Consider the following 27,269-nt stretch of genomic DNA (forward strand, 5'->3'; position numbering starts at 1 on the left):
TCTTAAACACGTATATTTTATTTTGTTATTTATAAATTTATATAAATAACAAAATAAAATATACGTGTTTAAGAGTTTTAACAGTTTACAGGGTATTTCATAAAATATGACCATTGAGTAATCACGATGCTGCTTAAACTGATTGATGTTTAAAGCTGATTTTTGGCAAACGGATTGACTGTGGGGTGTAGAAGTTCGATAAGGAGGGGTGTTCGAATCTCAGATTCCAAGAGGGTGAAAACGCCCCTCAAATATTACAATATTTATTATTTAAAAAACGGTTCGTCTTTCGGGAAAACGCTTGGACAAGCATAATTTATTTGCTTTTTTTACATATTTTGAAATTTTTTAAAAAATCATACAGGGTGTTCCAAAAAGTTGGATAATTTCTTAACCACGATTCTGCTTAAACTGCTTGACGTAAAAAGCTTATTTTTGGCAAACGGATTTTTCGAAAGTCAAGTTCCAACGAGATGAAACTACCCCTCAAATATTACTAAGTTATATAATAATATCGCCATATTGTTTTTTCTCATGTTGACATAAATGTGAGAAAATTTTATCCAGTTTGTATGTTAATGGAAATTCTTGCTTTGCTTTACCATCACCATTACAAATTACAAATGATTAATTCGATGCGAACGAATTCGCTGGTACACGTTAGTTTACATATAATAGCAAAATGTTCTCACACTATTGTCATTCCTGTTTATTCTCTTAATGTTGTCACTGTAACTTTTGAAAATAAAAATTTTTAAAAACGCAGCTCCGAGTTTCGGTTACTTAATTGGCGCAGTCGGTAGGATTGTGCAGTAGTATTTTTCTAAATTTCGGGAGTGTCTCGACCGATTATCGAACATTTTCGTCAAATTGGGAGAAAGCTACGTGAGTTTTCAAGCTCTTCAGTGCAATTCTACGAACCAGCAACCAGCAGCAGTGGCAGTAGCAGCATTTCGACATCCGGGAATCGGGAAGAGTTGGAGACTACAGTAAAAGGTAGGTGCCAATTCCTTTCGCTCCTTCTGACTTTCCGATTAAGGACTCAGTCGGAATATTTAGTTATCAGTGTGTGCAATACACAACCGCACAAAATTTAGTTTAGTTCAGTCTATTGCAGACAATTAGTTTAGGGAAAAGTAACCAAACCAAATAAATAAGACAAAATAAATCGAAAAGAAAGTAATAAATAAAATAAATTCAATTAAATGATAAAAAGAAATTTTTATACATTTCTAATCGTTTGATGAGCGAATTAGAAAACCTAGTTAATAGATTAAGCACTGTTTGTTTTTAATAAAACAAAAATAAAAATGCCTAACACAAGTAATGACGATACATTAGCCGTAGATTAGGATTTATTTGAATCACGTTTAAATAATATTAAACCTTTCGATGGTGATTGTAATACTTTGAATAAATTTATTTTGAAATGTGACAAATTAATTCAAACTTATTCTATTCACAATAACAATGAATTGAATTCTCATATCTTTGATTGTGTGCAAGAGAAATTGATTGATAGGGCGGAAGTTATGGTAGGTAATAGATCCGAACTAACAAACTGGGAATCTTTAAAAGCAGCTTTGCAACAGTGTTTTTCAGACCGCAGAGATACAGATTATTTGGTTCAGGAACTAAGATGTACCAAACCTTACAAAGGCGAACATCTAATAAGTTTCGGCACTAGATTAAAGTTATTGAGAAGTAACGTGGCGCAACGCCTTAGTAACGGTTTAAATCTAACACAAGAACAAAAATTATGTCATATTAAATATTACGAGAAAACTGCATTGAATACTTTCATTGCTGGATGCACGGGAACTCTCAAAAATAACATGCATCTTAAGCAACTAAATTCACTCGAAGATGCTATGGCATATGTTGTAGAATTTGAGAATTTTGAGAAATTGTATGGAAACTTAAATAACTCTCAAAATCAAAATAATTTTAGTTCGCTAAATAAACAAAACATTTTTTCCAATACACAAAATTTCTCAGGATTTACAAATCAAAAATCAATGAATCAATCGAATTTTAGTTTCGAAAATAATTCTAATACTAATCCTAATCAACAAAATATTTTTAGTCAATCAAATGCGAATAGAAATAATTCTATTTTCGGCAGACCAAATTTTAATAATTTCCAAAATAATAATACTCCAAATTTTAATACACCTAACAATCTAAATTTTAATAATTCGGGAAGCCATACTGGTTTTTAAATCTGGCCTTCTCAGCCTATTAATATGCCTCAACCCCGACAACTACCCCTGCAACGATACGATACGATAACAGAGAAGTTTTTGGTCCACCACAAAACGTGTTTGTACCAAAACCAATTCCACCAAGCCAACAAACAAAACCAACACCTATGTCTATTAGCGTAAAGAATACAAACGGATTTAATAAACAACCCTCGCAAAATCAGTTTAATAACCAACAACAGAGAGGTTGGAATTCTCCATAATTTATTTTTTAAGAACCACACGCTAATGAATATCAAGGAAACGAAGAAAATGCCCAACAGTACTATGATCAAAACTGTGGAAATATCGAAAACGAGACATATTTTACGACAAACATGGAAAACACGAACTATCAACAAATCCAAAATTTCGAGGAGGAAAAACCTAATGAAGAAAATCATGGATGCGGAAATTTTCACAATCCGGCCTATCCAGAAAACCCAACATAGTAGAAATAAACATATCAGCCAGCGGTGTTTTGCCGTACATCGAATTAAAACATTCTAATATTAAACTTTTAATAGATACCGGCAGCTCACGTTCAATTTTAAAACCAACAATTGCAGAAAAATTTTACCCACACTGTATATATCGTGAACCTAATACCATTAAAACAGCGATAGGTAGCGAAACAACACAATTTCAGGCAAAAATACCAGCATTTTTAGAATTTTCAGAAGACTACACAATCGATTTTATTCTATTTGATTTTCATAACTTTTTCGACGGTGTTATAGATCTAAAAGATTTAATAAATCTACAATTAAACATCGACTTAGTAAATAAAAAACTCGTAGGTTTTAACTTCGCGATTCCTTTTAAATATAGAACACCTTACGAAGCAAATTTCTGCATAACGTTAAATCCGAACGAAAAAGCTTTGAAACAAATACCAGTAAGTGTATACGAGGGCGATATAATTATTAATAAAACAAATTTAAATAATCTTGTAATTCCATCTACACTTAGTAACTCTGAAAATGGTTTCGCGACAGTTAAAATTCAAAATCCAACTAATAAAACTGTCTCAGTTATTTTGAATAAACCATTAGAAGTAAAATCTTTAAAAAAAATTTTCATAACTTTTATTATTTTAATAGGAAAATTAAATCAATAAATCCCACAAATTTAAATCAGTCAGAAAAGTAGGTGCGCAAACGAAAAACGTGAAATTTAGGTGCGCAACTAAAGATAAAAAAGACAAGAACAAACAAGTCGAAAATTCCGAAATTCCGAAACAAGCCGAAATTTCAAGGAATCAAATGAAGACAAATAAGACATACACCGATATTGTTCATAACCTAGGCGATAATGAACATTATATAAGAGACTTTTTTCTCCTAGTAGATAAGAAGCCTAACAAAAGGAAGAAAGGAAATAAAGGAACAAAACGAAATCATAAATAAATATTATCAGATATCGAAATAAAACAGCCACCAGCGAACATTCAAACAAGAACTGAAATTACATCCAGAGTTAAAGATCCTCTACCTCAAGTAATTTGTAACAAATCATCTGAGAAACTTCTAATCTCAAGAAAGTAGTCAGAAAAATAATTTCACACACGGAACAATATATGGACCATCTATAATAAAAAAGAACTACGAAACAGAAACCAAAAGAGTAGATTTGTTGGTAAAAGATTCGGAAAACTTTGACACACCAGCAAACGAAGAAAAATGTAAGATCTTTAAAAATCAAATAGTTTCTAGAACAAATGGCAATGACAATCGCTATGGTCAAGCCTATCCACCTGAAAATTATAACTGATGACGAACTCCAAGAACAAGAACTGAAAGAAATTTAAGATGACGAACTGCAAGAACAGGAACATCTTTAAAATCATTATAATTAAATATCATTTATTAGCAAATAAGTACTAATAGAAATTCACCCGTAGTAAAAATCCATTCGATGAAATTTACGCCATTTGAAATTGTACCCGAGAACAATAAACCCAGTTGGACTTAATCAGCTGTAAGACAGAAAGAAAAAATACTAAGAAAATTTATTTTTACAGGATGAAGCTAGCATCGTGGACGGTACATACCTTGTACTTCACGTGTAACAAACATTAACAATCCAATTTTACCTATTAATTTGGGAAATTCTAGGTTAATCTATAATAGACATACATTTTTCTACGTGTGATGTGTGTCATTATACAAGTCTACGGTAGTTTAACATTGAGAATTTAGTACTAAAAATAGATAAGGTTAAAGAATATTTTGCTACAATAAAAAATCATTTATAATTTAAACGCACCTAACACATGACATTATCGAAAATAAATAGGCCTCTTTCTTCTCTTAATAAACGTAGTAGGTCACATTAATAAATGGCTATATGGTCAGTTAGATTCAGAAGATGGCAAACGTTATGAGGAAGCTATTTCTACACTAGAAAATAATCAGAAAAATACAATCAATGAAATGAAAATGCAAATTTCTCTTTCTAAAGGTTTAATAGATAGTTATAATAAAACTATAACCACCTTAAGTAATAATCAAAATATATTAGAGTTCAGTTTAAAAACATTCCAATCATCGGTACAACAAACTATAAGTAGGTAGCTTAAACATGGCTTAAACGACTATTGACTATCACCTTGGAAACTAGCATTATAACACAGCTAAATTTAGATTGTCAAAATTTAATCTTATTTTTGGATAACTTGGAAGATGCTATCATGTTTTCAAAAGTCAATGCTTTGCATAATAGTGTTTTATCGAGTAACGACTTAAGGAAATTTTGAATTATCTAGTCAAACTTTATAGTCCATCAGAAGTACCAAAATTCAAAAATATTTTATCATATCAAATTTTGGGAACCCAAGTAAGTTTTTCTACCGATAAAGTAATTTTTGCGATACATGTTCCAATACTGAGACCAGATACCCTTTCCTTTGTTCATATCTTTCCAATTATCCAAGATCAAACCATTTTCATACCACGATACCCTTATTTGGCACATACCCAAACAAGAAGACAATTCGCCGCCGAAATTTGTCCATCCATAGAAGAGACATACTTCTGCGTCGGAGAATTCCATCCCAACGACCAGTGTGTTGAAGACTTGCTAGACAACCGAAGCATGAACAATTGTACAGCCCTTAAGGTCAACATCGAAGAACCAATCGTGGAACAAATAACAAGATATATAAGACAGAAAGAATATTGGCAAAATGTGACACCGATCAATACATCCAAATCAATCAAGCAGTACTTGTCAAAATTCCGGAGACATGCGAAATTCAAATACACGATAAGAAATTTTTCAACGACGAGAAAGTCAGAAGAGGGAAAACCCTGACCCTTCCAGAAGTTAAAATATCCAATATCAATATAACCAAAATTCTAATCACACCTAATATTGCCAAAATAAATTTGGAAGGGATATACCGATTGAAGGACATGGCAAATCAATTAACTTTACCAGACAACTCTGTATATACCAGTCTATACAGTGGGACTCTATATATTAGAATGGCATTCTTAATATTAGTTGCCATATTACTTAATATTATCCTTGTTTATATATTCTTAAAGTTGGTCAACCTCTCGACAAAATGTGCTGCCTCTGGTGAACAAATCGTAAAGCTTTAAAAAGCATGTGATTAGGGGCGGAGTCAAAAATATCGATTATTTGCGGTATTTCCCTCAGAGTAATGTAATAATATAGCTCGGATTTTTGCGAACTATAATAGGGCTCAGCTGATTAAGAAATTTAACCAAACCAAAACAAAACTATTATTTCATTGTTGATTTTCGATTATTTTTGCTGTTATTTTAAGGATTCTAAACCGTATTTAACAAAGAAATTACAATTTTCAATATGTTGGTACATTAATGCTAATTACTGGTAATTATTAATATTTAAAAATAGTTACATACACTTACTTTATTTCGATTTGACCTGGGTCATATATATGCCCTGGGGCTATAAAATTTTATTTCATTCTTCGATCATTTTATTCTAAATTGAGGTTTTACGAATTTAAGATAATTTTTTTTTGAAAACAAAACGTTTATACATTCTTGATTAATTTTTTTCTTAATTAAAAATAAAACTTGGCACTTGTTTCAATAATATTATTTGACATTTAAATAAATATTATGTACTTAATTAATACACCATTTAAATCTTTATTACACGAAATAAATCTTTCTTAGCGTAAAACATGGTCAGAGTCAAGTTTGCTTTAACTTTGTACCATATGAAAAAAAAACGGCGTCCAGTTGGCAGGGAAATGACGATCGACGACATTTCCCACTTAAATTTACATATAAAATGACAGCGATCTTCATTTCATAGCCATCGCTGACGCCGTTTATTTTCGATCAAGAATTATAAAAACTGAAAATATCATTATGTTTTAACTCATAAAGCCCGTTAAACCATAAAACTTTCTAGTATATTGTTTTATTAGGAGTAAAAATGACACTTTTCGTGGCGAGACTGTAGGTTTGACATACAGCCGAAGCACAAAAGTCATTTTTACTCCGAATAAAACATGCTATTTTTTCAAAAGCCACAAATAATGTTTTAAACAATTTCAAACGTTCCAAATAATATAAAAATATTTAAAACTCATACCTTGTAAGTAATTATCATGATACAAAAAAAACAAGGTATGATATTGCGCAGGTTGGTCACCACGTCACAGGTGATAAACGGCAATATTGGTCGGCAAGCTCCATGCGCCAATTTCAAATTTTCAAACAGATGACACATAATAAATGTGTATAATGTGTCATAACTTTTCAAATGTCCAGCTCGATGATTTTACATAACTTTAGGGGTTATTTAATTCTTCCCTATTTTAGGTCTTTTTTTATTAGTGGCAATTGAACAATACGGATATTTTGTTGTATGGCATATGACGTTACAGGCGATATGCGCAAACTGAACGAAATTGGAGACGCTATCGACCATACCTTGTTTTCAAGTTTGCTTTGTACCATGAGTAATTATATATCGAGAAGCTATGGTTACGGCTCGTTGAATTTGAGACTTATGTCATTTTAATAATATATTTTCATACTTTTATGCCTAGGCGTTGAAATGACTTTTTTATATTGTCAATCATGTCGCAAAAATTAATACTTTTGTGACGTTTGAAAAAAAAATAATATTTTGAAACTAACTGGTATATTTTTCTGCCACAACAAAGTTATTATACAGTGATAAATGATAAGATCATATTGAAATACGCTACTGGGTAAAAAAAATGGCTAAATTTTATCAATAATACTCCATTTCAAAAGTTATTTTTCAAAATAATTAATATTTTTCAATAATTGATTGCAATTAATATTATTTGACTAGTTTAATTTGATTAATTAATAAGACTAGATTAATTTCATTTAAAATAAATTTGATCAGATTTTTTTCGTATATTCAACTACCAGAAAAGTAGAAGGAAGATTATAATGTATCTATCAGAATATTTAAAAGAACTACTACAATAATTTTTAGAGAAAAAACAAAAGAAAAAAAATACCCAAATACCTTCACCTTCTACTCAACTACAAAATAAATGAATATAATCTCTTACAAGAACACTACACAAACTACTTGTATTCTACACTAAACAAATTATCAAACTTATTAATTAATCAAACATAAAGAAAAATTAACCAAATTACCCCTTCACCTACTACTTAACTTCAAAATAAAATATAAAAACACTACTAAATTTCTTCTGGTAGTCTACACTAAACATTATAATCAAACTTAATAAATTAATCTAATTTTACATTACAACTACAAAGAAACAAGAAAATATTTTAAAACTACAAGAAATAAAACTTCGATACGTGCGACCAGTATAATAGATCAAGCGGACAAAGAATATAAAATACTTTAAAATGTGCATTCAGAAAGAAAAATATCTGGAAAATTATCTAAACAAACATTTTTTTCTTATCAGTGAAAAACATCGACCTCGTCGGCCTTGCGGAATTTGTCGGGTATTTACAATGGTCGAATTGTATAATTACCAGCTTTTATAGCATATCTAATAGACAAAAAGTATCTGGTCGATTAGTAACCAATTGGCACAGTCCGAAAATTATCGATTTTTATTTTCTCTGTTTTTATTGGCCGCTTCAAAATTCAGAGTAACAAAAAATATTTTTCTCTAGTAAAAGACTGTGAAATACGCCCCGCCATCTGGTGCTTTACATCCATAAACGTCTTAGGTTGAGCTACTTTAAAAATTCATATACAAGGATATTATTTAGAAGAAAACTGATCAATTGGTAGAGTAAACGCCACGAATGTTTGGGAGTGATTCATCGCTTGATGAAGTTAGAATCGACACGCGCGCTATCATTTTTACATTAAAAACGTAAATTTTTACCGCAGACGTAGGTTTTTAAAGTCCGGTCTAATCATCTGCCTGCGCTCCTCCTATTTATTCTAAAATGTTAGCGTGATTGACAAAGACGATACTATATCGCGTTTCTTTGATTGATTCGTTTTTGTGCGTCAGTCCATTGGTGTGCTTGCAGTGCGACCAATGGGGCATTCCATTTTATATTTATAACCAAATATATGTTTTGACAAGACTTTGACAGTCAAAAAACAAATTACAACAGATTATATATTGATTATTATTATATGACTTGAAACACCACGGCACTGGAATTGTTTTATGTGACCTTGAACAGATTAGTTCACATGGTAGCGACCGATGAATCACTCCCAAACATTCGTGGCGTTTACTATATCGAGTTGTTGCCCAAAATTTCAAGAAGACGAAAAAAGAAGAAAGAAAAAATGTCGAGCTGAAGCCAAATTCATCAAAAATCAACTCCGTCGTTTTTTGATTCTTAAGGAGGGAGGAGTTATGTATCCGGCAAATCAAGGCCATGCCAAGAATAGCTGCAGAAGATCGTCTTCTCCCGAATCAGCATTATTTACATATAAAAGCAAAATGATCTCACACTATTGTCATTCCTGTTTATTCTCTTAATGTTGTCACTGTAACTTTTGAAAATAAAATTTTTTAAAAACGCAGCCCCGAGTTTCTGTTACTTAATTCAAGAACGTTTTTTAAGCTAGTCAGAATCAGAGTGGCCTATGTTATAGTACGTAAGTGGATAATGGTAAATCATCCTCAATTTTATCATATGGTTCTTCTTTCTTTTTGGTTATTTGAGTCAAGTCTATTACTTCGAAATCGATATCTTCTTCCATTTTTTTTTCTCAGCAGCATTTACAATTCTTGGATGTTCTTCTCCATTTATAGGAAAATTGGAACAATTTCCGTTGCACGTCATCAATGACACCATGCGTCGTCTTATATGGAGTTTGCTGGTGGTCGTATTATGATGTGCAATGGAAGTTATTTTAATTTCCCTACAGTAATTTTATTTCTCCTTGGCCGAAGATAAGTACTATAGGTTCTTTCGGTTGTGGCTGTTGACGATGGTAAATCTAAATTGTCTATTATTTTAGAGCTGGAGCAAATTCCTGCCCACCAGACAGGTCCAGAAATAGGTTTTTCGCTGGAAAGGACAAATTCTGTGGCAAAAATATTACCTCCAATTTTGTATTGTACCAGTCAGTGCTTCCATAATGAGATCTACTTGTGAAAAATACTTTGGATGATGCCTTGCAGTTTCATAGATGAACTAGGGCGAAAAAAAAACAATATTTCCAATGTTACGAATCTTGCGGAGAGCACCCACCAAAGTGACGTAGCATATGGCGTTGCACAGACATGGCAATGATATGGCAATAGCGTTGCATGATTTTTCAGGAAGCGCACATATAAGTGATGTGGCAGTGGCGTAAACATGTCGTTCTCAGACGATGAAGATTTGTTAGCAGTTGTTACAGTCAGTGATACAAAATGTATATTGAAGTCCGGATCGTCCTTCATTTTTGCCAAATTCGACTAACTTGTTAATAGCACGTGGCGAAAAGTAGAACCAGTTCTAGTTTTGAAGCAGTGGCATGGCATGCTACAACGACAAATGACACGTTTCTGATAGCGCTACTTCAGTGTGCGCTGACACACGTATTGTCGTTTGTTCAATTCGACGTAACTTGATAGATGCATGTTACTTGCCAGATTACGTGCCACGTTAGATGCTACGTCACTTTGGTGGGCGCTCTCACTTATTAGGGAGAGCGCCCACCAAAGTGACGTAGCAAGTAACGTACACACATGGCAATAACGTTGCATGATTTTTCAGGAAGCGCACATATAAGTGATGTGGCAGGGGAGTAAACATGTCGTTCTCAGAGGATGAAAATTTGTTAGCAGTTGTAAACCTAATTAATATGAACCGAAATTATCCAAAGCGTCGCTATTGGATACACCCCTTTTGCAAAAAGAGACAAAGGAGTGGATTTAGTGTTTTCAAGGAATGGAATATCTATCCTGAAAGATTTCAAGCATTTTATAGAATGAAAATAGAAACCTTCGATGTGCTAGTTAGAAAAGTTATTCCCATGCTAAGTCTTGTTTATTCCTGTTGGAATAACCGGCACGAGGGTGGTCATAAATGCATGATTTAGTCTCAACCAGTGATACAAAACGGATATTGAAGTCCGGATCGTCCTTCATTTTTGCTAAGTTCGAGTAACGTGTGAATAGCACGTGGCGAAAAGTAGAACCAGTTGTACTTTTGAAGCAGTGGCATGGCATGCTACAACGACAAATGACACGTTTCTGATAGCGCTACTTCAGTTAGTTATTCTATGCTTGCCAGATTATGTGCCACGTCAGATGTTACGTCACTTTGGTGGGCGCTCTCACTTACGTAATATTACCAAAATTACCGGTAATATTACCGCGGTATATTACTATTCACAAGTAGTTTCGACACGTTTTTAACAAATGAAAATAGGTCAAGACAAGCGGATATAAGCCGAGTTAACCGGAGATAAGACGAGGCGAGACAAAGTTAGATGAGGCAACACGACCTTGACCTACTTCGGACTGTTTTCCGCATAGTGTAGAAGGTGTATAAGAAACTAGCTAAACTGATGATTCATTATAGGGAAAATATTCTTTAGAAAATCTGCTTACAGAATTACATTGCTGTAATTTGGCAACATCGGCGATCTGCGCATGCCTATTGCCTGTGAGTAAATGTATCGGTGTAGCTTTATCGAATATACGTCTCAAGGACGGTCACTGAAAACACACCGTTACCGATAATAATCAATAGCTTTGTTCCGATTTTTAATATTACCGATTCTAGACCGTCCTAGAAAAAATTGCCACATATTTCTCGGTCTCCTTTCACGGTCTTTCTGCGCATGCGTATATTTCTAGGACGGTTCAGAATCGGCAATAAGATGATTAGACGACTGAGTAAGCTTTTATGTTTTAATCATAATAATTTTTTTTATTTTTTTTTAGGTTTTACTTAGCTTATGTTTGGCTTTATGTAGGCGAAATGGGTGATTTTAATTCTAGGAAAAATGTTAATGAATATAGCAGAAATCCAGGAAGAACAAACGTACGATCTTTTGGCAACGGAGCATCTTGGAGACCAGGTATTATATTTAATAATATTATTAAGTATCTTAATAGTGCCATGAGATGTTTTTCTCATTTAATAAAGCCTTGTTTAATATGATAGTTATAACTATACAAATAATTTTTAGATAATTATTGGAAAAACTGGAAATCATCCTTTTTCACAAATAATTTTATACACCCTATTATAAGGTCGTAGATTACAAATCTAAACTTTTTTTTTGGCGCTCTCTTACCATTTTTCACGAAAATTTATTTGAACATTGAATTTTTCTTAATTTAAGCCGTATAAAGTAACTTTATTACTTTATAGTTTATCTAAAAGCCACTCTTGATTGGGGATAGAAAATATCCAAAACTGCACTGAAAAACACTTCTTAACAAAATAAAGAAGGAAAATTGAGACGTGGACGGCAACTGACATATATATATATATATATATATATATATATATATATATATATATATATATATATATATATATATATATATATATATATATATATATATATATATATATATATATATATATATATATATATATTATATATGTCATAATATTTTAATTTTAAATATGTGTGTAATATAATTTAAATTAATACCGTATGATCGAAAAAAAAAACGGCGTCCAGTTGGCTGGGAAATGACGATCGATGACATTTCCCATATAAATTTACATGTAAAATGACAGCGATCTTCATTTCATAGCCATCGCTGACGCCGTTTTTTCTCGATCATACGGTATAATGAACTTTATACTAAGAACATTATTTATACATTCACAAAATACAACAAAATTTAATTATGTAGTTTGAAAACAAAGAAAACTGATTGAAAATATAAAAAAAGGTTAAGCGCGACACCTTGTGTCAAAATTAGATTTTCGTAATTTTACACCATTTGATGATTGTTCGCACGGTCAGTTCTTAACATCTGATAATAATGGGTAATTATTGGGAAAAGTGGAAATCGTCCGATTTTCACCAAAATTGGTATACACCCTATTTTGAGGTCGTAGATTACGAATCTGAACTTGTTTCCTGGCGGTCTCTTACCGTTTTTCAGAAAAACGGAAAATTATGTCAACATTGAATTTTTCTTAATTTCTCGTATTTTTAAGGTTTTTTCGCACATATTTTGTTAGGTATTCAATAAACAATCAGGTTTTTGCTATTTTCTGTTACTTTTTTAACCAATTCTATGCATAATAGAGGAAAATTTGCTAAAATAAATTTGTAAATAATCTGAAAATGTTGGGTTATGCGTTTCTGACATTTAAAGCGACGTTGCCAATGCTAAACCTAAATTTAGCGCGTTTTTTTCGCCTCCTCTGGGATTACCAAATTCACGGAAAGGGAAATATTTTCCCCTACATTCCAAGGCAAAAACCGTTAGATTCTAACGATTTTTCCAACTGATTTTTATTGATTAATGTGCACGAGGTGCAGTTAGAGCTTTTTTCTGCGACTGAAGACAATTAAGTATTTAGCAATGGAGCCCTGCAATGGATGCACTTTGGACGTCGGAGGTATGTATAATATAGTCAATGATGAGGGTAAACTAAATATTTTTTTATTTTCTCATGGGGTATTTTCTATCGAACCTATAAATTGTCCGAGATGCCATGTAATATAGTGTATTTGTCTAAAAATAGGGGACTAAATGTACGTTTAAAATTGGGGCAAAGAGGGGAACTTTTTTTGAGAAGGCGCATTTGGACATTCAGACAATTTATAAGTTCGTGTTTTACTGGTTAGCCCATAATCACGGGCAGGAGTGGATGATGGTCGAGCTGCAATTGGCGTCCGATACTGTTGTCAACTGGACAAATTTCTGCAGGGAAGTTTGCTTAATTTGTCTGGTTGATAACTCCCAAAAGGTGGGGGGCCCAGGGGTTATTGTAGAGATCGACGAATGTAAGATGGGCAAACGAAAATATAATAGAGGTAGAGTAATTTACGGTCAATGGATTTTCGGAGGAATCGAACGGGAATCAAAAAAGCTCTTTTTGGTACCCGTTGAAGAATGGTTGAAGGAGCATCTGCTGGCGGTTATTCAAGAATGGGTACTACCGGGTACTACAATAATATCGGATTGTTGGAAATCGTACAACTGCTTGGCAGATGAAGGTTTCCAACATCTGACGGTAAACCACTCCCAAAATTTTGTCGATCCAGACACTGGAGCACACACGCAAAATATTGAGAGAGCATGGAGGGATCTGCGCGGAAATGTTCCTAAATATGGCCGGGCAAAAGATCATTTTCCCGGTTATTTGGCGGAACATTTATTTCGGAGGAAATTTCGAACACCCAAACATCAGGAGATGTACCATGAATTTTTTAAATATATCTCAAATGTCTATCCCCCTCTGCCAATATGGAGCAAAACGCTTAGGTGGATTACTGTGCCTCTATTTTATTGTGAGAGTGGACGATTGAATGATGATTTACAAAAAAAAAACAAAAAAAAACTGTACCAAAACCCAAACTAACTTAACCTTAACCAAACCCAATTTATTATTCTATCCACAACTACTCTCATATGTCCTAGAAAATGGCGAGCGAAATGATCCCACCCTCATATCCCTTTCCTGGCAGAGATTTGTCCCGCCTCCACGTGGCCTCTGCTGGACTGCAAATTTTTTCTATTTGACATAATTACTAATAATTAATTAAGATATCTACTTAACAGACACCTATTATAATGTTAAAATTAATGTAAGCTTGAATATTATATATTGATAAACTTCTTAGAAAAATGTTGTTGACGAAGTTGGACAAAACCTACATTGAATGTTGGATTATTATTGTAGTTTAATTAAATATGTACTTATTTTAATAAAAAGTATATTAAATAAAACGTATTTTATTTAAACTCCCTAATCCCCCGAAAAAATACAAGACATGGCAACGTTGCAAATTTTCAGATTTCTAGATCAGATCTAGATTATATTTGTCTCTCTCGTTGCATAGGAGAGAGAAAGAAGGATATATGAACGGTCAAGTGTCAATCTTGTCAGTTTTGGTGGAAATTTTCTTTGTTTATTTTATTAAGAAAAGTGTTTTTCAGTAAAATTTTGGGTATTTTTCTATCCACAATCAAGAACAGCTCTTAGATAAACTATAATATAATGAAAATATAGCGATATTACTACTTTATACAGCGGAAATTAAGAAAAATTCAATGTTGACATAATTTTCCGTTTTTCTGAAAAACGGTAAGAGACCGCCAGGAAACAAGTTCAGATTCGTAATCTACGACCTCAAAATAGGGTGTAACCAATTTTGGTGAAAATCGGACGATTTCCACTTTTCCCAATAATTACCTAATAATGTAATAAAAACGTTATTTTTATGCAGAAACAGTGTTATTGGGATTTAATAGTATAAAATTACTAATACAAATAAAATTACTTTTTTAATCTATGTTATAGGCTAAAAAAGTTATTTTTTAGCATTGCATCCTTTCAAATTATTCAGTTTTTCATCATATTCTTTCTAAATAGTTATTTGCTAGAAACGTTTGTTGGTGGTGCGGACTATAGAAATACATATATAAGCTGCTGGTTTCAGAACTCTGTATGGAGGTGAATAATTACACACATAAATTTTACTTATTAGTAGAATATACGAGTAATTCATATAAAATCACAATTCTCTTAAATTTATAAAACTTACATTAATAAGACACTAACATCTAACTTTTCGTCCATTGTTTCCGCATAGAAATACGAAGGCCGTCTGGGAAATCCCCTTCATGATTCGATCAGATCATATATGGAGCAGATATAATCTGAGAGATCAGATATGAGAAACCATTAAAAATGCGACAAATTTTGAAAAATTACATTTTGGTATATTTTTGGATTTTTCTGAAATACACAAAAAAATCAGATTCTTGATCGATGACATCAAAATAATAGCTCTGTACGTTTGACATACAGCCAAGGCACAAAAAGTCATTTTTACTCGGAATAGAACATGCTATTTTTTTTCAGACGCCACAAATAAGTTTTTAAACAATTTCAAACGTTCCAAATAATATAAGAAGATTCATACCTTGTAAAAGAAGTCATACCTTGTATGTAATTATATATCGAGAAATAACTATGGTTACGCTCGTTGAATTTGACACTGTATGTCAGTTTAATAATATATGTTCGTACTTTTATGATTAGGCGTAAACATGCGTAAAAGTGATTTACTTTTATGCCTAGGCATTATGTCGTCAATCACGTCGCAAAAATTAGATAATATTAATATAAGTTTTTATTTTTAATGTCAAAAAATAGCAACCACAACAACGCAACGTGACGTGGCATTTCAGTGCTTTCATAGCCACCTTTTTGTGCGTACAATCGCATCCCAAGCAGGATCGAGCACAGCTCTTGTTTGGAGTTTAGATCGAGAAATCCGTAGAAGCGGTGAATAATGAAACCATTATTCACTAGTGAATAATGAATATTATTATTATTTTATAAACTCATGTATAATAATCAAATTATAGACGAGTCGTGGATAATAGTATATTATTCAACGAGCATATTATGGTGGCTGTTATTCACGCGGATGAAGTTTATGACATGAGCCGCAGGCGAGTGCCATAAATCATCCAAGCGAATAACAGCCATTATATGCGAGTAGATTACTATACTTTATCCAGAACTATCAAAAACATTCATCTCGCCTGCGGCTCGTGTCATAAACTTCATCCGCGTGAATAACACCATTATATGCGAGTAGAATACTATACTTTATCCAGGACTATCAAAAAATTTTAGATAATATTAATATAGATTTTTATTTTTAATGTCAAAAAAATATTGAACGAGTAAGTAACATGGAAACAAAACTTTGAAATTTTCTTTAACTAGGTAGCTAACTAATTTAGCTTTAACTAATTAAAATAAACATTATTTATTTACATTAATGGTAATGTTTGACAGCTCTTGTTTGGAGTTTGGATCGAGATATCCGTGTAAGCGATGAATAATGAAACCATTATTCACTAGTGAATAATGAATATTATTATTATTTCATAAACTCATGTACAATAATCAAATTATCGACGAATCGTGGATAAAAAATATTATATGCGGTACATATTAAAAGATTAATATAATACCGTATGATCGAATAAAAACGGCGTCAGCGATGGCTATGAAATGAAGATCGCTGTCATTTTATATGTAAAATTATAATGGAAATGTCATCGATCGCCATTTCCAAGCCAACTGGACGCCATTTTTTTTCGATCATACGGTACAATATGTATTAAAACATGTTTTATGTAATTACTAATTGTTATGCTGGGTCAATCAGTTTCTGCTAATGTTGTTAACCTATTTTGTTGAATAATCTTTGTTCTGTTTTTCGCAAAATGTAATTATTAGAAATTTCTATATTCGTTCGAAGATAGAAATGGAATTTTTCAGATTGCAATTCTTCATATAAATGATGATATTCACCTAACCGAAATCTAATATTAAGGAAGTCATTATTCTCTTTCTGCTCACTGTTTTGCTCTCCGCTCCACTATTTGCGTAGGTTCAGTTGTATTGAATTATTGTTTTAAATTTTTTAGGCGATAGGAATACTGCCGGAAGCTCAGGATTTAATCGGAATAATGACAGACGTTTAAACCAAAAACCATCCTATACAAATCGGCCGGAAAGAAGCATGGGGCTTAGATATATAGAAGACTTGCTGAATCTTGATCCCAAAGCTATAGTATTTAAATTGTCAGATGATAAAAATGGTTTTTTAAAACTTCTAGCTAATAAATCAATTAGCAATGATTTGATCATTTTAATCTTAAAATTGACACACAAAGTTTGCGAAGTCTCTTTTAATGATGTAAAAATTAAACTTTTAACTAACGTATTACGTAGTCATTTCATGGATAAACTTAACTCTTATATAAGTTCCATATCACATCAGGTATACTAATGTTGTTTGAATGAAATTGTTTTTAATAATTGTACTTTATTTCAGTCTTCAGTTGAGAAAAACGACAATAGTTATTTTTGGGAAAATACTGAAAATTTCTATAAGAATTTGTTATTGTTAGCAACAACTGTACATGAAATGATTCCTTCATACTCTGAAAATATATATCGGATATTAACTACTCTTAATGTCTTTATACCTTTAATTGAAGAACAACATGCCATGCATATATCCGATGGTATTAAAGGATCACTGAAACATTTGTTATTTGTTTTAAAGAAAGATATAGAGTGTTTGCAAAGAAAACCTAGCCAGAAAGATAAAATAGTGGTGGATGAACTTGAACCCCCTGATGACTTCAGAAAAATTGCCGTCGTACCAACAGCTAAAGAAATTTTAATGGAAGAATCACCATACTTACGTGCAAACATTATTAATGGAGCTTATAAAAATTATGATCACTATTTAGATATCCAGTTTAGGTTATTACGTGAAGATTTTGTATCTCCATTACGTAGAGGAATTCAAAATTTTTTATTTAACGAGGATAAGGAAAAACAAGAACGAAGAAAATTGGAAAACATAAGGTTTTATAAAAATGTCATGTTTTTGAACGCTGAACCGATCAACGAGAACTACTGTTACAAAGTTCAGTTTGATTTTAGCAAAAAAAATACATCTTCATTTGAGAACTCAAAAAGATTTATGTTTGGGTCTTTAATATGTTTCACAAATGACAATTTTCAAACACTACTATTTGGAAAAGTTGTTGAAAGAGACGTCAACCTTTTAAATGGCGGTATTGTAGTTATTGGGTTTGAGTCCAACGTAAACATCGATTTTAAAACTACTTATTTGATGATAGAAAGTAGTATTTATTTTGAACCATATTTTCATGTGCTCAATGTACTGAAAAAAATGAACGGTAACAATTTTCCTATGGAAAAATACATAATAAGAGTAGAGACAAATGTCAAACCTCCCAAATATTTATTGCAAACTACTTCAGTGTTTTATAAAATTGATGGTACAAATGTATCGCCCTTAAATTTTCCAGTTGATAAATCGTTCTATAATTTTAATGATTCACAGATGAAAGCATTCAAAGCTGCTCTAACTGAAGAATTTTGTATTATTCAAGGACCACCTGGAACAGGAAAAACGTTTTTAGGTATTTTGTTAATTTCGTGGGGATACTATAGTTTAGTTCTAATTACCGATTTTGAACAATCCTAGACCTATAATATGTATGCGCAGAAGGAAATATGTCGCAATTTTGTCCATCAGCGCATGGGCTGTAGTGTTCTAGGGCAGTTCAAAATCGGTAATAATGAAAACACGAAGAATGCTGTTCCGGAGTGTTAAGTGGCTCTCACACGAACAATAATATTGTCAATGTCAATATGTTTTATTGTCAATGTTTAGCAATATTTGATGGCCAAATTAAAATATACCACCCTCTATCTCAAAAGTTAAGACGTTTAGGACCCACAATCAAGAAGTTTTTTTTCTTCGAGTGTGTCCAGAAATGACCCCCTTAAATATTAGCATGCCATTAAGGAACACCCTGTATATTAATTAAGAATTTCACTGTATTGAATAGTTTACTATAATATAATTTAACATATACCTTAGCCACAGCAACCCGTAGCCAGGTCAATAATCGGTCAATAATTTTCATATTACTGATCATGTGAGGGCTGCTTTAAAGACTAAAGTACAATATACAGGGTTGTTCACCATATACGACACGGAGTATTGTAGCTAAACGATTAGATTTTTACAAATTGTAAGTTTTGGGTTCGTTGAAGGTCTATTAGAGCTACAATTTAGAAATATTTTTACAAGATACAGAGTGTCCCAAATAAGTAAAAAATATAGTTGTATTTTTTTAAATGGAACACCCTGTATATTATTCTATTTTTGGATTCTACGATTGAAATAAAGGTAAATTTGATTAAGGTTTATCACATTTAAACCTTACGGTTTTTGAAATATTTTCAATTTTATAAAATTGTAGTAAAAATTTTAAGGCTTTATTTCTCCAAGGGTATCAAAGTTTTTAATACTAAATATTTACTGAAGATTATTTATTGATCAGATATTGTGTTGCAATAATAAAAATTTTACTACCTTATACAGAGTGTCCAAAAATTTATATTAAGTAATTACTAGCTTTAAACAGCAATAATTTGTTTAATTTAAACGGAACACCCTATATATTTTACGTGAATCAGATGTACAATGTAATTGTCTATCAAATTGTGTTGTTCCATTTTTTACCCATCTCTTCAAGTTTTCATAGAAAATGTATTTTCTTATAATTTAGACCTCATTTATCACTATACCCATGGAACATTGACATTTTAGCTTATTTTTAAAAATGTAACAAATTTTCAAAGGGTGCAGATACTAATATTGTTGATATAGTTCGCTTATTTAATTAAAAAATAAAAAAAAACTGTTTAAATATTTTTTATTAAAGAGGACCAATTAATATGATCCCAGTATTCAAACTACATTAATTGACTGTTTACGTTGTAGTAATAATTGCTCCAAATACTAAAAAACTGAATTTTGTGTGTGTATTAGACAGTGTGGTAAAAAGTAACACCTTATAAATTTTATTTCATTTATTGACGAATGCTTATTTATAAAAACAGAGACGTCCATTTTCATAACTTATTATTATATTGATTTCTGAGCCATTCCACATTTTATTAGTATACTTTATTAATTAAAACAATTTAAAAGTATTTAATTAACTAATTTTTGGTATTTTTGATAGGAAATAATGGTGGTATATTTAATTGGTACACACTTTTACAAAGATTTAAATAGTTTTTTTGTATGCCAATGGGCTTGCAATATTTACCACCTGTACAATTTGTACAAATTATGGTGCTATAAAAAAATCTGAAATGTCAATATTCCATGGGTATAGTGATAAATGAGGTCTAAATTATAAGAAAATGCATTTTCTACGAAAACTTGAAGAGATGGGTAAAAAATGGTATAATACAATTTGATAGACAATTATATTGTGAGTTATATGTATAAATAAGTGTTATTTCATTGTAATTAAATACTGAATGCCTATTTTACATTATGTCACATATAAAAGCGAACTGCACGGTTCAAAGCAGACTTTTCACTCTCTGTACTTTGTCGAGAACGTTTGTAACAATAAAATCGTTTTTTAAAAACAACTCTGTTAATTCAGACCTCAAAACTGGCGCAGTCGGTAGGATTTCGTGTATTCCCTTTCGAGTGTCACATGCAGTGGTAAATCGGGAAGTGCGGTTTCAACCCTTAAACGCGAAATTCGAACAAAACTTTGTGAAGTGAAGACAGGATAGTGCAATCGATCCGGATTAGCTGTCTAAACCTGAACGAGCAAAGAAAGTTGTCGCAAACCACCCCGACGAAGACAGCAGAGAGCGGAGTCCAGGAAAAGGACAGGAAAGACTTCAAAAAGAAGTAAGTGCCTTCCTTTTTGCCCCTTTTGGTATACCTCTGTTTAAGGAAATCAGTAGGGATAGTTATAGGAGCAGTCTATCGAAGACATTAGATTAAGAAAAACAAAAACCAAAAAGTAAAAAATTCTTAGAAGTAAAGTAACAAAGAAAAAGTTACCTAGTATTACATTTTTATTAAGTAAAAATAATAAAAAATAAATATAAAAATAAAATAAAATTTACGCTCATAGATCGTAAATGAAAAACTAGCACGTTAATGAGTGTAGACGAGTTAGCGGACAGACTATCAAATTTAACAGTAAAACTTAATACAGAAATAAATAAAATGAATGCGAGAACAAGTGCTTCAGAAAATGAAAATATGCGAACTGTAAATTGGAATATTTTTAAGTCAAAAGTACAAAATATTAAGCCCTTTGACGGAAACAGTAATACATTAAATACTTTTATATTTAAATGCGAATCACTTTTACTAAAATATGCGACCGTACCAGACGAGGATTTTAAACAGCATGTTTTTGAGTGTGTACAGTCTAAATTAGTAGGAAAAGCCGAGATAATGGTGGGAAACAGATTAGAATTAGATAATTGGTCGAAATTAAAAGCCGCTTTAATACAATGTTTCTCAGATAGACGTGATTTAGATTGCCTAATCCAAGAATTGACGAGAACGCGACCGTTTAAAAACGAACATCTCTTAAGTTTTGGCAGCAGATTACAACTCTTAAAAAGTAACGTAATTCAAAGAATCAGTAACGATACGTGCCTAGCGCCTCTAGAGAAAACGTGTCAGATAAGCCACTATGATAAGACCGCGTTAAATACATTTATTGCAGGTTGCAGCGGAACTTTAAGAAACAATCTTTACATTAAAAAACCGACATCCTTAGAAGATGCAATGGCGTGCGTAAATGAATTTGAAAATTTTGAAATGCTCTATGGCAGTTCTAACGAACAAAACAAGGTGTACAAAACACAAAATTTCCATCAAAAGCCAGCACAACAAAATTTCCAAAATCAAAATAATTTTTCTAACACAACAAATTTTCCACACAACAATTCTAACTATCAAAATAATAATAGACAACAATTTAATAATCAAAATCAATTTAATCACCCAAATCAATACAATCAATTCAATCAAAATGTACCTAATACAAATTTTAACCAAAAACAACCTTGGCCTTGTCAACCAATTAATATTACTCCAAGAGAAATGCCTCCAAGACGATATCCAACAAATAGAGAAGTCTTTGGACCACCTATAAATGTCTTTAAGCCAAAGCCCATTCCACCACACCAACAATCAAAACCAGAGCCTATGTCTACAACTTCAGCAAACCCATCTTTTGCTTCGAAGAAAAGGGATAGTCAAATCCAATCATATCAGAATAGACAGTATCCAATACCTTTCCAAGCAACTGGACCACCAGATTTCACCTTCCAAGAATTATTTACTAATGATTACAACGAAGATATGAATAATTATGCGTACCAAGACACAACAAATACGCATCCCTATGAACAAAACTATAATTATACCGATTATAACAATTATGACGAATACGAAAACCAATATTCTGAAGAATACCCTGTTCATAGTTTGGAAGAAGAATTTCAACAGGAACCCGAATACGAGAAAGTTGTTGAGGAACAAAAATCCTGCACAAGAGGAAATTTTCGGAAACCCAGCCAGAAAGAAGGAAAAACATGATAGAAATAAACATCTGTTCAAGTAACGCTCTTCCGTATGTAGAAATAAAACATCCTAAGTTAAAATTATTAATCGATACCGGAAGCTCGCGCTCTATTTTAAAACCATCTATTGTAGAAAACTTTTTCCCGAACTGTATCTATCAAACAACCAATATAATCAAAACAGCTATTGGTCAAAAATCAACAAAATATCAAGCTGACCTCTCATTCCCGGAATTTGGAAGAAATCAAAAATTAAATTTATTTTATTTGATTTCCACGATTATTTCGATGGAGTTATAGGTTTAAAAGACTTAATAAATATGAACTTAAATATCGATTTAACTAATAAAAGATTAATAAACAATTTTGTCGAAATACCGTTCAAATATCGCCAACCGGAAGAAATAAATTTTTCTTTTTCTATAAACCCTCACGAAAAACTAATAAAAAAAGTTCCAGTTAATATTTTTCAAGGAGAAATTATAACTCGACCAAAAGAAGAGTTCGATTACAATATCAAATACAAAAAAGGCAAACAAAATCAAGCAGCCGATGCGTTATCAAGAATACCAATAAATAATCAAGAGTTAAACGCCTTAGAGACAGAATCAATCGATAATAACCCAGGAGATATTGACGAAGTAATCGAAGAATTAATAAAAAATAGAGAAAGTTTACCTGATATAGAAGAAAAAGAATTAGAAGAAATATTAGGAATAAAACCTAAACCAAAAATAATTATCCACTCAGATATACAAATAAGACCACCAAATCCTATAAAGAAAAAAGAATCAACTGATCTAGAAACACGTCATACCTCTCTAGAAGAACCAATAATAGGTCTCCCTATTTCAGAACGTTCATTAAACACTTATAAAAATCAAGTAATATTCACCTACGGAGAGATCGATAATATAAAATGTAGACACGAACAAATATTCAAAAATACTCGAATATATGTAACTATATCACAACGCCGATCAACAGAAAACTTTGTAAAATTTCTCAAAGAATTTATTGACCCCAAACAAACCTATGCTATGTATTTTAAAGATCAATTAATAGCTAGAAATTTTATCATTACTTTACAAAAATTATTTAAAAATACTGCATTTAATTTTATTCAGTGTAGTAAATTTCTAAACGATATCGAAACATTAAACGAACAAAAAGAAAAACTTGAAATGTCCACACGACAAAAACTTGTCATCGCGGTATCAATGAAATGAAAAACGCTTTAACATCAAAATTTTACTGGCCAAAAATGAGCGAAGATATTGAAAACTACGTAAACAATTGTGAGACTTGTCAGAAAAATAAGTACGATCGAAGTCCACCCATCGTAAAATTTAATTTAACACCTACAACATCGAAACCTTTCGAACAAATCCATATTGATACATTTAAAATATCAAATGAGAGCTTTTTAACAATTATAGATGCTTTTTCTAGATATGGACAAGCATATCATTTAAACGCTTTAACAGGTCCTACGATAATCGAAAATCTATACACTTTTATAACCCATCACGGTTTACCTTTGAAAATAACAACCGATTGTGGAACCGAGTTCAAAAACAAGGAAGTAGAAGATTTTTGTAAACTCTATAAAATTGAGATACACTATACAACACCGAAAAATAGTACATCAAACTCACCTGTAGAGAGATTTCACTCATCTCTAATCGAACATTATAGATGTCTAAAAAGTGATCATCCAAATCTTAGTCCCAGTCAATTAATAAAACGATCTATATTAGGATATAATAATTCAATTCATAGCGTAACAAAACATACACCTTTTGAAATAATTAAAGGGCATATAAATAACACTGACCCATTCGATTTAAATGACGAAATAATAGATCAAATTATATACAAAAACATAAAGAACAAGCTGAAGATCTTTATAGAAATATTCAAAGTATAAACGCAAGAACTAAGGAATTAATTATAACAAAACGAAATGAGAAAAGACAAGATCCACCTGAATTCCTTAAATCAGATGTAGTTTATATAAAAACGAAAGCTAGAGGAAAAGATCAACCTAAATTTAAAAAGGCAACGATCGAAAAAGAAGATCAAATTAAATTAATAACAAATAAAGGAACATATCATAAAAGCCTAGCTAGAAAACCTAAGGTAAAGAAAAAATCAAATTTTCAGGAAAACAACGATGAAGAAGATCCAGATCCTGCTGATATTCCTGGTACTTCACGCGAAGACAATTCTGTCACAGGACATCGAACTTAAAACTATAAAAAACCCTATTTTGCCTATGCAACTAGGAACCTCTAAGTTAGTTTATTCTAAGCACACATTTTTACATTATATAGATATAAACCCTATTATTAATCAATTAATTAATATAGAACAATGCTTTTCGCTTATTAAAAATCATGTAAATAAAGAAAACGTTACTAACCATATGTCATATTATGGATTATCAGAAAGTACTTTATTAAGAACGCAATTCTTGATCGATTCAACACAAAATAAATTAAAGAATCTTTATCCGCACATTAGGACAAAGCGTGGATTAGTAAATATTGTAGGAAAAACCTCTAAATGGCTTTTCGGTACACTAGATTCTGAAGACGGACAAAAATATCAAAATGCTATAAATAAGCTAGAACAAAATCAAAAAGGCTTAATAAACGAAGCTAATTTACAAATTTCCTTATCGAAAAACTTAATAAATAATTATAATAAAACAATTGTTTCTCTAACTACAAATCAGCAAAAATTAGAAAAAAGTCTGAAACTATTCCAACAAACAGTTGATAAAACTATATCAAATCTAAATGCATACTTGAATTTTCAAGGCATTGTTTCGCAACTTAATCTAGACTGCCAGAGTCTGATTACTTTTCTCGATAATCTCGAAGACGCGATTATGTTTGCAAAGTTGAACGCCTTACATAACGTTATCATATCAAGCTACGAGTTAAATGAACTATTAAATTACTTAAGAAAAATTTATAAAAATAACGAAGTTCCAAATTTTAAAAATATATTAACCTATTATCAGTTATTGGGTACACAGGTAACATTTTCTGAAAATAAATTAATTTTCGCTATACACGTTCCTATAATTAGATCTAAGGAATACACCTTTTACCACCTATACCCAATTATCCTAAATCAAAATATTTTCATTCCCAAATACCCATTCCTGGCACAAGAAGACCAGTCATACCAATTTGAGGAAGAAGCATGTCCATTCCTGGAAGAAAAATACTTCTGTCAAGAAAACTTCCATGCACGAGACGAATGCACTATCCAACTACTGTCCGGAAACTTCAACTGTTCAACGATCCACATCGACATAAAAGAATCCGTCATTGAACAAATTACACAAAAAGAAATTCTACTCTTTGCCAGCAAAGAAGAACGAATATATGCACAATGCAGAATCAATCAATACATCAATGTTAAGAAACCAACTTTAATAAATATTCCATCCGAATGCCAAGTGACCATCGATTCAAGAACATATAGAAACGATGTTCAACTAAGAGAAGGAAAACCTTTAATCCTGCCTGAGGTACAACTAGAAAATCTTGAAAAACCAAAGTCCAAATTCGAATATATTGCTCCGAAGCTATCGAAAATCAACTTCGACGATATATACGAGATAAAAGAAAAATTCAATGAACTATCACCGATCAAAGAAGACGAAGAAAGAACCTATCAACCAGTCATCTTCGATATTGCGATTATTTTCATTTGTCTAATAATTGCAATATACCTAGTGTTCAGAAAATACCCACAACTCAAGAAGTACTTTCCATGTTTAAAGAAGAAAGAAGAACAGCATGTTCCAGTCCCACAGAAGAGGACCCCCGAAAATAACTCCGTTATTTTCTTGTCTTAACAGGGGAGGAGTTATATGTATAAATAAGTGTTATTTCATTGTAATTAAATACTGAATGCCTATTTTACATTATGTCACATATAAAAGCGAACTGCACGGTTCAAAGCAGACTTTTCACTCTCTGTACTTTGTCGAGAACGTTTGTAACAATAAAATCGTTTTTTAAAAACAACTCTGTTAATTCAGACCTCAAAACTTGTGCATCTGATTCACGTAAAATATATAGGGTGTTCCATTTAAATTAAACAAGTTATTGCCGTTTAAAGCTAGTAATTATTTAATATAAATTTTTGGACACTCTGTATAAGGTAGTAAAATTTTTATTATTGCAACACAATATCTGATCAATAAATAATCTTCAGTAAATATTTAGTACTAAAAACTTTGATACCCTGGGAGAAATAAAGCCTTAAAAATTTTTACTACAATTTCATAAAATTGAAAATATTTCAAAAACGGTAAGGTTTAAGTGTGATAAACCTTAATCAAATTTACCTTTATTTCAATCGTAGAATC

At 31.6% G+C, this 27,269-nt stretch overlaps 1 protein-coding gene across 3 annotated transcripts in view; it reads left to right on the forward strand.

The window, feature by feature from the left end:
- Positions 1-27,269, forward strand: part of LOC115888622 (NFX1-type zinc finger-containing protein 1-like) — a 128,205-nt gene that overhangs the window by 17,622 nt on the left and 83,314 nt on the right. For all 3 annotated transcript variants that reach the window (XM_030908387.1, XM_030908389.1, XM_030908388.1), the window contains exons 2-4: positions 11,629-11,765; positions 17,335-17,690; positions 17,745-18,870. In XM_030908387.1, coding sequence (XP_030764247.1) covers positions 11,666-11,765; positions 17,335-17,690; positions 17,745-18,870 — 1,582 coding nt within the window. In that variant the 5' untranslated portion in view covers positions 11,629-11,665. The remainder of the gene's footprint in view (positions 1-11,628; positions 11,766-17,334; positions 17,691-17,744; positions 18,871-27,269) is intronic.

This window comes from Sitophilus oryzae, unplaced genomic scaffold (assembly GCF_002938485.1).
Source record: "Sitophilus oryzae breed Bouriz unplaced genomic scaffold, Soryzae_2.0 scaffold_803_pilon_pilon, whole genome shotgun sequence".
Taxonomy (NCBI): domain Eukaryota; kingdom Metazoa; phylum Arthropoda; class Insecta; order Coleoptera; family Curculionidae; genus Sitophilus; species Sitophilus oryzae.